The 12,906-nt window shown below is 29.5% G+C and overlaps 1 protein-coding gene across 1 annotated transcript in view; it reads right to left on the reverse strand.

The window, feature by feature from the left end:
* Positions 1 to 12,906, reverse strand: part of LOC111621434 (neither inactivation nor afterpotential protein C-like) — an 83,008-nt gene that overhangs the window by 46,298 nt on the left and 23,804 nt on the right. Inside the window, exon 3 of the mRNA XM_023363578.1 lies at positions 2,100 to 2,235. Coding sequence (XP_023219346.1) covers positions 2,100 to 2,219 — 120 coding nt within the window. The 5' untranslated portion in view covers positions 2,220 to 2,235. The remainder of the gene's footprint in view (positions 1 to 2,099; positions 2,236 to 12,906) is intronic.

The raw sequence follows: 12,906 nt of genomic DNA on the forward strand, positions 1-12,906 counted from the left end.
AACTGTAAATTGTTTTTGGAAATCAGTGGTGTTTGTAACGACAGAAGACGAATACAATTTTGTAGCTTCGGTAAATTTTATTTATATATATTTTAATGTAAATACCCTTTTGCTTTTGGCCAAGATTTAAGTTTCATCAAGTTCAGCATAAACTGACCTTTCTCAATTGAAATTTACCTGTAATTATATCAGTTGTATTAATAAACTCTAGCAGTTTGGTAAACTGTTCCTTATTTGATAATCCACTTTAAAGTGATAAAAGAGATGGATCTTAATAAATATTAGCTATAATACTCTGTTCTAACATTTTTTCCTAGACTCACAATTTTATATTTTCTTCTAACATGATATTAATATACAATAAGTTTCAGCTACATTATTTTGCAAGTGGTTTTTCAATACTTATATCCTCTGTGGAATGATCAGAAAATGGTTCAGCTATCTTTTGTTTTTTCAGCAATTTTGAATGAATTATCTGGATTTCATCTTTTATAGCAATTGTAATGTTCTATTTTATCTTTTATATTTTCTTAAGATTTGCAAGGAAGTAATAATGGCATCCAGTCTGGATTGTTGGGATCATTGAATAGTTGACTTATGAAATGAACATTATATAAACAAACATTCTTTCTTTTAATATAAGCATTTAATACATACAAGTACAGTAGAGCATCGTTTATCCAAATCAATTGGGGACTGGGGTTGTTCGGACAACTGATTATGTACGAAAAAATATATTAACCTATCCCGTGTTGAAATTTTTCTCCGTTGTGTGTCACTTTGCGTTGAATTTTCATCGATGTTAAGCCTAACGTAAACTTTTTAAAATAATAATCGTGGCTATTGTATCGTTAAAAATGATTTTTTTATGTTTTACAAATGAAATAAATACATTGAAAAATATAAAAACAAATAAAAATTATACTTTAGGCCGACTGGAATTCTTTCGGATAACCAATGTTTCGAATAACCGACTTTCGGATAAACAACTCTCTACTGTAATAACAAATTACTGTCACAAATGATGTCAGATAGCTGCTCTATACAAATTTTGAATTACAGTAGAGCGTCAATTATCCGAAAGTCAATTATCTGAAGGAATTTCAGTCGGCAGATTTAAATTTTCGCCAGTGCTGTGGCGCTGCAATCTTTGGCTATGTCCTGGGCTACTCAAATATTTTACGTTTTTGATTCTAAATTAACTTCTGAAGTATAATTTTTTATTGTTTTTATATTTTTCAATATATTTATTTTGTTCGTATAAAATAAAAAAATAATTTTTAACGATACAATAGTCTTCATTAGGCTTAACATCGACGAAAATTCAACGCAAAGCAACACGCAACAAAGAAAAATGTCAAGATGAGATAAATTAATATATTTTTCGTACATAATTGGTTATCCGAAACATCGGTCTTCCGAACAACCCCAGTCCCCAATTGATTCGGATAATCGACGCTCTACTGTACTATTTTGTTAAAAAATTCTAACACAAATTCTAACAGAAAAATAACATTGTGGTTTGAGATGATATATAAATTGCATATCACTAAATATCATGTTTTCAATGGTTGCTACAGTGATGCAGTGTATACTGTATTCAACAATAAACTTCTCTGATTTCTAACTTCCTATTGTTGCTAGTCAATGTTATTGGGAGTGTGAGTATTTCTAGAAATATTGTTTATGATGTTTTGAGATAATAAGTGCAAATTTATATCTTAAACATAAACATGGAACAGTATGTTGTGTAATAAGATGTTCAAAGACATTGGGAGCAAATAAACTTTGGACAATAAACACATAATTTCCCATAAAATCTGGAGGTATTCATCTGGGAGGATGTATTTATCTGCAATGGAATGCATTGAGCATTTCATTGCAGATAAATACATCCTCCCAGATGAAGTCATTGAGATTTTTTCTTACTACAGTACATTTTAATATACATTTATAATATGATAAAATACATAAAATTGTTTTAATTCTCATTGACTTAATCTGATTAGTAAATGTTCAATATATATTTAAATTAAAAGGATTGTTATACAAAGTTATAAATAAAAAATATTACTACTTAAAATGATAATCAAAATTACCTGTATAAAAGGAAAATCTAATGTAGCATCAAATCCTCGTTTATGAAAATTACTATCTAAACTCTTAGATCTTGGTCCCCGCTTTCTCCAGTCTTTTCTTCTGCAAGATCTGTCATTCATTATCTTTATTTCACTCCTATTTATAAACAAATACATAATTTATGTGAATGATATATTATTGATTAAACATCTCATTAAATTCTTTAAAATAATTTTATTCCTTTTTAAAAATAATTTTAAAAATTAAAATTCAGTCTAAAAACAATATTTTAACTTAAATACTGATAGTCTAGCAGTAGAGCAAATTTTTGGCTTCCATACAAATATAGTAATAAAGGCTTTCCTGTAAACTTCTGGCCTCTCTAAGACTCTTCTAAATACTATTACCCATTTTCAATATTATAAACTTTAACATGCAATTGTATACTTTGTTTCCCATCCTTTTGTCCCCTCCTTAATGAAATGAGCCCCCAGTTGACATAGGCATCTATGCAGTTGTATAATCTACATCTATGGTTGCTCTGCAACTATAGTTGTCAAAAACTCAAATATCTTGAATATATCATAATTCAGTATTTATATAGTTTATAGTAGATGTATTTACTCTCTAATAAATAAATTTGCTTTATTAGTGAATTTTTTACTTACTTTGTGAGTCATAGTTTAGTCATTATTTGTTATAACTAATTTGAAATAAATAAAAATTTTGCAATACACATATTATTGATGAATCAGCATTTCTTGTCAACCCTGACTCCAACTCTGGAGTTGATATTTTCGGCTTGCTGACTCTGACTCCAACTCCTTAATATTTTTATATATTACCCATCATTTCTTCAATGAAATATAATTATTTAGGCTAATTTACTAATTAATGTTGGTTTAAAAGAGAGAAACAACACAGCAGAGTAAACAAAAGCCCACCACATAGAGAAAAATGAAAAAGGAATGAGAATAAAAAAATAAACAAATATAGACTGATGACAAGGAAAGTTTTATCCCAATAATAATGGCAATCATTTAGAATACTATTAGTGATAACAGCAAAGAACAAATCAACAATCAAATACTTTCACACAAAGCCAAACAACCACCAGATTACATTGTGCTACTTTTCCATGATTATATTTAATTAATTTTTACATAATTTGTCACTAAAGGGAGGTGTTAGGCACTATCTCTTATTAAATAAGAGATAGTGTCTAACACCTTCCTAAAAAAACAAAATTTTACAGAATTTTTAAAATATGCATTTCCATGTAATAGTGAGTGTCTATCATTTTGCAAAATTTCTATAAGTATAGGGCTAACAAAAGAAGGAGAATTTTGTCCCAATCAGAATGGAAGAGGGGTAAGGTCAGATATGTGTAAGGGGCAGAAACTGAGAAAAGTCCTGATGTAGCCCAAATTTGGCTGATTACACAGATTTATCACATCTTGTAGGTTAAGTGATGAAATGGAGTCAGAGATCAAGTTAAAAAAAATAAATGCTCCAACTTTCTAGATAAAATACCGGTACTAATAAGTATCACCTCTAAGTCTATAAGCCTTTTGAATTTCCAGTACAATTCAAAGATAATGAATGAACAAACAATTTTGATCCTTTATCCAGATCTGCTTCAGGTTCATTGATGATTTTCAAGTTTGGAATGTCAAGAGTTTCAAACATTTTCAAATACAAAATTGCTTATATCATTAATGAATTGATAATAAAGATGTGAATGCTTGAACCTCCAAAACTATATTTTAATGCTGTGGCAGATCATTGGGGTAATATGTATTTACTTATGTAGGAATAATATACATAAGTAAATATATTATTCCCCCAATGATCTGCCACAGTATTAAAATATACAGGATGAGTCAAAATTATGTGAACAATCTTGGGTGAGTCAAAATTATGTGAATACTACTTGAGAGAAAGCATTTACTCAAAGTTTGCATTATACAGAGTCTCAACCTGACCACCAGCACGATTAATGCACTCAAACCAACATTCAACAGTACAATTTAGTGCCAGAACACCGGAGATTGGGGACGCCATAACAACGGTCCATCGTGACCAATCAGAATAGAAAACGAAACAAAATTAAGATGTTTCATTAATAATGTTTAATTAAAAATTAAGATTGTTCACATAATTTTGACTCATCCTGTAGTTTTGGAGGTTCAAGCATTCACATCTTTATTATCAATTCATTAATGATATAAGCAATTTTGTATTTCAAAATGTTCAAAACTCTTGGCATTCCAAATTTGAAAATCATCAACAAACCCAAAGCAATCTGGATAAAGGATCAAAAACATTTGTTCATTCTTTATATTTGAACTGTACCAGAAATTCAAATGGCTTATAGACTTAGAGGTAATACATGCTTCATTAATCTTGGAAAGGCATTTCAGACTCAGTCCCTCATCAGCCAAACATCAAATGTAGATGACTAAATTATGTAATATTACAGAAAATTATTTTTCAGTTACATAATATTTCAAATTATTTATCAGACATTTAAACCATACCTATAAGCAGAATTTCTGGTATATATAGATATACAGTCGACCCCCCTATAAGATATAGATACGTTCCAATTTATTAGGAATCCAATTTCTTACAAGTCGTTCCAATCACAGCCCGACACGTGTCAAGTTTACGGACTACGGCTGATTGAAAGGTTTTCTTCCATAAAATTAATCGATTCTACACTAATCCGACTCAACATTTCCAAAATACGTATATTTTTTCGTAGTTTTATAGGAATCGTAATTATAGGGACCGTAATTATAGGGGGGTCGACTGTATAACATAATGATCTTGCTCTCAATCCAATCAATAACTAATGACTGTATATTTACCTATTTAATTTATATATAAATATATAATTTATATTTACAAAAAATTTCTAAAAATTAACTGACAGTTATATAATTTCTTACCTACTGAATAACAATTTTAAATCAGCAAGAATATTTATTGAGATAAGTCTTAGTTTAATCCATTTATTTAAGAAGCAGATCCCTGCTTACATAAGTTTTTCCATGTAATCTTTGATTACATACATATATTTATATCTATAGTTCAGTCCTCCTTAATTCAAGGTGTCAATGACTCTGGTCTAAAGTTGCCCAAGTTATTCCTGGTGCAGCTGCTGCGTAATATAGTAGTTGATCCAGGCCAGTAGAGTTAATCAAAAACTTCATTAAGAAACTTCAGACTATGAGGCGTTAATCTGAAGTTTCTTAATGAAGTTTTTGATTAAGTTAACTGTTGGCGTGACATCTGAACTGAGTATTTAATACACCTAACAAGGCCAGTAGAGTGATCAACATAAAAAAAATTTTGGCAGTAAAATCAAATAACTTCATACAGGTGTTGATCAAGAAAAAGAAGAAATGTAGAGAGCATGACAAAAAGGCTGCAGGTTCTTGACACACCAAATAACTAGGGGTCGTATTCTGGTCACCGTCTCTGGTCTCTCGTCTCTCACAAGCCGGTCGCTGATTGGCTAATCAGTGACCAGCTGGTGAGAGACGAGATCAGAGACAATGACCAGAATATGGTCCCAGTACTGTATCTTTGAGTACAAGCTTTTATTAACTTCTAGTCACTCTATCATCCATCTGATTGATTTCAGGTCCCTCTCTGCACACTCTAACTGGCATCATATTTGTAACCAGGTGAACTCAAGAATTAGGTAAGGTGGGAGAGATCATCACCACTGTTAAAGACAATAGTAAAATTCAATACCAACCTGAGATAGTTGATCTTGGAACTTACATTGTTTATTGTTTACATTGCATTCTTCTTATGTCATGTTTCTTTAAAAATGTTGGTTATAATTATTATTATTAAAAATACAATCTTGATGAATTTAGTGGAATCTGGGACATATCAGTAGCTTCACACAGGTTTCAAGTTTTTAAAAACATTTGGAAACAAATACAATATAATCCAATATACAGTACATAAAAAAAAGTTTCTATATTTTTGGAAAGAAAACTGTCCAACTTCCTCACAAAATTTGAAAACACTTTTTATTATTAAAACAAAATATAAAACAAAACAATGCTATTAAAGACTGATAATTGGAAACATCAGCAAAAAACTGGACAAATGCCAAACACAACAAACATTGAGACAGCATGCTTGAAAAAGCTAACTGTTTACCTAAAAGACAAACAGTTAAGAGCTCTGGAAAACCCATGGATTATATAAAGTTCTTAACAAAACTGTAGAATTTAGAATATTAAATTTAAGATATATATAAATCAACTTTATTTCTTAAAGAAATCAATCATAATTAAATAAATTTTAAAAATAAAATGAGAATTCATTTTTAAAACCTCAAATTTCATTATAATCTACAAAATAATTTAAAATTAAAATAAATGCAATTAATATTATTATGATATAAATCTATAGTTCAATTAATTTTAAAATTTAAATACAATATCTCATTAATGAAAATTAAAACTCCCTACCATAAAACATATGCACTGTGAATATCATGATCAAGGTAACATATAATTGTATATCAATTTTAATCAATACAAAATGTGTATATATGCAATGTATATAGAAATCAATATCTGATTACAAACAATGAATACATAGAGCTGCTATATCTAAATTGTTATTAGATTATGAAAATGATAAGATTATAAAAATAATCATATAATTATCATTATATGAATTTTTATTTTATTTGAAAATGTAAAAACTGTAAATGATTAAAAGTTTTTATTTAAAAATTAGAATAGTATTTAAAAACCAAGTTTAAATTTTGTTTGTTTTGTATTTATTATTTGGTATATGATACTATTATTTTAACATGTATATAGCCTATTATTGCTTCTACATAAGTTCTTAGTTCTTACCTAATTAGTCAGACCATTATTTGTAGTACAGTATTTGACAAATGTCTATAACAGGACAATGCATGGTGCACAAAAGTTTTAAGAGAGTGGAGTTTAAAAATGTTTTTTTTTTTTTATAACATAGTTTATCAATTTTTTATAATATAGATACAAATATATAGAGTAACACAATCCAGTATACCAACATTTCTCAACCTTTTTAAGCCCAGAGACCCAGTAAAAATTTTTGAAAAAAATTCTATGGATCACTTTAAAAAATTAGGCCTACATAAATCTTACGGTAATATAATTTCTAAAAATTAACTGATAGTTATATAATTTCTTACCTTCTGAACAACAATTTTAAATTAGCAAGAATATTTATTGAGACAAGTCTTAGTTTAATCCATTTATTTAAGAAGCAGATCCTTGCTTATAGAAGTTTTCCCCATATATTGGTAATGGGTATTACCAAATATTTGGGAGACATCATGCCATTTACAACATAAATAGATCTAAAAACATGTTTTGAATACACACAGAAACATAATTAGTTAAATTGGAAGTAAACTATTAAAAATGATTCATCATTAATTAAACAAATTTTTTATCTTTATTAATTTAGGTCTGCCTGCAGACCACAGACAAAAACCTGACATTTGCATGGTCTTGACCATAATCTATAATACTGTATATTTGTGAATGAGTGAAATTACCAAAACTAACATGTTACAGATTCATTTACTATCAGACTGTACAATATTTATTTAAATTCAACACATCAATGTTTCTATAAAGATAGTCTTTAATGAAATAAAACTTTCTGTAACTTCTAATACAGAGTTAAGAAAAGGTTTGGTTTGATAGGATATTGCAACATAACATATGGGCGATCTGCCAAGGGGGATGCCTCTCTGGAGGAGGGCTTTCTATGGGAAACTGGCCTCTTGGGTGTTAAACACCCAAAAGGCCAGTTTTCCATAGAATAAACTGGAAATACATGTGAATAAACATGTGAATAAACTGGAAAACTGCATGCTGCAAGCCTGCAGTTGCATGAACCTGCAACCACTGTTCAGTGTTTTTCTTCTGGTAGGCATTAAGAAAAGATGAATATAAAACAATGGCGTTTGCAGGATTTATAGGCTACACGATTTAGATCGAGTAAAAGCAAGGTTTTAAACAGTATAAATAAAAATAAATCGTTTTTTAAATCAGTCTTTATAGCAGGGAATAACATATGATAAACATATGAAAACAGCTCCAACTACCATAAAAAATCCAGTAGTGAGTTGCTTAACTTTCCCAGCAACATTTGATAGTGCCATCTGTTATAATATTTTGTTTTAAAAACTTTTTATATTTTTAACTATTATAAAATAGCATAAAGCTTAATTTTGATGGTAGGAATGGCTTTTATGAAAAACTGTAAATGCTAATGAGTAAAATTGTCATTAAGTCTGATCCTACTGGAGATATACACGACCCCTTTTATTTCCCTTCTATCTCAACCTTTATTCACCTTTATTCAACAAAATTTAATAGCATCAATCTCTATAATATACAAACTTCCCTGCAATGTTTCAGAAATTTTCGACGAAGCTTAATAACTCCCCGACATGGGAGTTATTAAGCTTCGAAGAGGGTGAACAAAATCGTACTCCTCCAACATCCGTACATACAGAAATGACCCCCCCCCCGATTTTTTTGCATTTCTCAAAGTTTTAAGGTCCCGAGTCCACAAATGTCAAAATCTGGAGGGAAGTCATTTTTGACCGATCGCAATACTTTCCTTCGGATATATATAAAAGCCGGGAAAGTAAAAACAAATACAGTATAAATGAGATATATTCATTAATTTTTAGCAAAAATTTTCAAGATTTACAGTGAACAATACTTATAATTTTTGAAAAATTGTTTTTGTTAAAAATGTTTTATTCTTGAAATTAATATGTTTATCTAATATAACCTATGAAACTAATTTCCACTTATCGGTACTTATCATTATCTCTTTATTGCAAATTTATAATGATTCGAATAATCGAATAATTAATTTAGGAATTTGATTTAGATATAATTTAATTCAAACAAAAACATCTGAGATGTAAAAAAAATTTCGCCAAATAAACCGCTTCGAAGCGCTAAGCTTATCTTTACCAAAAGAAAACTCCTAAAAGACTGTTGACCGTCGTCTAAATGTCACAACTTTTTACTTGGCAAAATTATTTTACATCTCAGATGTTTCTGTTTGGATATCAATTGTTTTTGTTTAATAATTGTATTACCACGTCAAGACAAGGGGGTGAGCATGTGCACTTTTCAAAACCAATACGTGGCAATAGTATCTGGCTTATGAATACGAAGTTTCCTATTTCGTCTGTCATATTGTGTTTGCATTGGTTAAAATTTTTTTTTCTTATTTCGATATTATCGAAATGCAGGTTTAATTGTTGTACGCCTGTCAATAATAAAAAAATGTCCAGGTTTGAAATTCACAAATTTTCGAATGACCCAATAAAAAAAAAGAATGCGAAGATAAAAACGCGAAAGAAATTCAATCAGTACACTCGGGTCTGTATCGAGCATTTCGATAAAAATGATCACGACTTGGTAGTATGGGCACGTTTACAGAACGCTTTCTAATTTATACGTTTTATGAAGTGTCACTTCATATAAGTACAATGACTTTTATTTGATAAAAACTATATGACGTACTGTACACTTGGAATTACGAATGTTGTATGCTGATTGGCTGAGACAGAATCGCCACGCGAAAATATACGTTCTCCTAGTACTCTGTCGCCAAATTACTTGAAGCTATTCTAACCGGAAGGTAATTTTCCAACGGATGAGCAGTGACAATGGCGATTGAATCACCTCAAAATCGCGCAAAGTAGAGAACAAACATAAGAACAAATTTTCTTTGGAATGAGATATTCGGAATTACTTCAGATGTTTGGGGAACGAAAAAATCGACCCCCGAAAAGCGGCAACTAATTATAGTCAGTCAGTGACGTTTTTACTTGGCGGAAAGTCACTGCAGTGACTCCTGATAAAGTTTTACATCTTTGTGTCCCAGCAAGAACTACAAGGAACAAATGTTCGTATAATTCACAATATCGCATAAGTAAGCCCTTTTTTTTTACCGAGAGAGACAATTTAAAAGCATTTGAAAAGTTTTCGCGGATTATAAAGCTATGCATCGGATCTTTACTTAACACTTGGTAAAACGTTTTATACGTCATACATTTGTTTTTGGGGGAGATCAAATAATCACAGGTGGCGACGCCTGTAATATAATTTTTTTAAAAATTCGTCTTTTAATATCAACATATCAATAATTTCCATAAGTAATAAGTGAAATTAATGAAAACTAAAACTTGAGAGAGCTCACGAGCTACATAAAAACCCATAGCAATTATTTTGATAAGTCTAATTAAACAATAATATAAAAAGGTCTCCCGGAAAGAATCCCCTATAGGCAGATCGCTCAAGTGTTGCGTTGCCGTAACTTAAAAAAAAAACCATTATGTTAGATGTTCATTTAACAGCCATTTCAAATATAAAATGATTATTTCGTCATTGGAATAGTCCTGCGTTTTCTTTTTATTCTGCCTCGAATCGTACATTTTCGTTGAAATAAAATAGTCAAAGACAAGCAAAGTTATTTTCGATATAATACTGTACAGTACATCTATACTGTATATTATTTAAAACGAAAATAGTCATCAATGAATTTGCTTTCTTTTAACTTTAATTGTTCAATTTGTTAAAATTTAAATTTTCTTCCCATTTTTTCCAAACAATATGCAATTAGTTTTATATATAGGCTAATATAAATCGGTTAAAGTTTAGACTTTAGAGTAATGACTGTAAAGTCTAAACGATTTACTTCAATCTGATGTGTCAATAATATTGATTGTCAGCCATATTCTGCTAACTAAACAAAGACAAGAAACAAAAATCAAAATGAAATAATTAGTTCCAAAATGATAAAATTTGGTACAGTATTTCAATTTTATATGTTTTATATTTTTAAAACAAATAACTGAAAATAATATTTTAAATGACTATATCCAATTATAACTTGATTATATAATATTCAATTTTGATGAATTCATTAATTCGATTTTGAATAAACAACTGCACTGTAAATATGAGAAGGTTAAATATTTTAAACAAAAAGAAGTGGTACTCTCTACTCATATATTCTTTCACAAATAAATTTTAGGATTATTCAATATTAAAAGAACACTTTACCAAAAATCTTAAAATTTATGATTTCCTTAAGACATTCTAACAAAAAAGTTTACGAGAACCTTACTTCATTTAAGGTCTTGTTATATATATCATGGAGAAGAAGCTTACAAAAAATAGACGACGACAATCGTATTTCAGATATTTATTGTAATTATGCTATGCTAATTATTCAGCATTTCGGACTACTGTCCCTTTCAACAGGCTACAAAAATTCGTAAGATTGAATACAGTTAGTTTGTAATACATAAGCACATAAAAAGCCAGCGTAAATTATTACATCCAATAGTACAAAAAACAATGATTACAACTATTCAAAAAAAAATTCGCCACAATGTTTTCCCCCTTCCTTTGTATAACTTCCCTTTTGAATAAAAACTTTAGTGGATATTACTGCCTTTTAAGTGTTCATGCTAAAATAGGAGAAGGAAAAACATATTTTTAGGATGAACACTTAAAAAGCAATAATATCCATCAAAGTTTCACTCAAAAGAACCCAAAAGAAAAGTTAAAAAGAAGGGAGAAAATATTCCTATTTGAATTCACCACATGTAAAAAAAATTTCTTTGACTACCAAACTTTAATAGAATCAATACTGTAATGCACAAACCTCCCTGCAAAATTTCAGAAATTTTCGACAAAAAACACAGGAGTTATTAAGCTTTAAAGTGGATGAACAAAATCATGCCACCCACACCTCATGTGTGTGGGGTGGCACGATTTTGTTCAGGGGGAAATTTTTTTTTCATTTCTCGACATTTCAAGATTCTCTGATTTCAAAACTAAAAAATATTAGCATCAGTTTTTGACAAATCGCCATACGAAAATTTCTTCTGTTATAACAACAACGGAAAAAGCAAAAATTAAATTTCAGATCTAATTATTATGTATTAATTTTTATCATAGATATATACAGTATTTCTAAATTAAATTTGCGATAAATTTATTATCGCATTTTACCTTTCTCAGCTGTTACATATAACAGATGAGAAAAGTACGACGATCGGTCAAAAAAATTACCCTTATGATTTTTACATTTTTGAATTCGGATTGTAGAAATGTCAAGAAATGTAAAAGTTGGGGGTTTCTGTATATATGGATGTTAGTGTGTGTATAGGGCACGATTTTGTTCATTCACTTTGAAGCTTAATGATTCCTGTTCCTTTTTGTCGAAATTTTATAAAATTTTGCAGGAAGATTTCTGTATTAAGAGCAGAGCCGTAACTAGCCATTCCTGTGCCCTGTGCAAGAATTTGCATTTAGGCCCCTTAATTTATTTGGTTTTGGGAAAATACTAAAAATCTATTGTAATGTATTTGTTTTATTAAGATTTATTTTAATTGAATTTTTCTGTAATATATAGTTGGTTTGCTGTATGTTATATTAACAATGTAAATTCGTCTCTGTAATCCAAAACACACGCTTTGGTAGACGTATCTCACAGCAATTTCTGGTTAGCAAATACTGTGAGATACGTCTACCAAAGCGTGTGTTTTGGATTACAGAGACGAATTTACATTGTTAATATAACATACAGCAAACCAACTATATATTACAGAAAAATTCAATTAAAATAAATCTTAATAAAACAAATACATTACAATAGATTTTTAGTATTTTCCCAAAACCAAATAAATTAAGGGGCCTAAATGCAAATTCTTGCACAGGGCACAGGAATGGCTAGTTACGGCTCTGC

Source organism: Centruroides sculpturatus, unplaced genomic scaffold (genome assembly GCF_000671375.1).
Source record: "Centruroides sculpturatus isolate CEXI.00-Female unplaced genomic scaffold, Cexi_2.0 scaffold270, whole genome shotgun sequence".
Lineage (NCBI taxonomy): Eukaryota > Metazoa > Arthropoda > Arachnida > Scorpiones > Buthidae > Centruroides > Centruroides sculpturatus.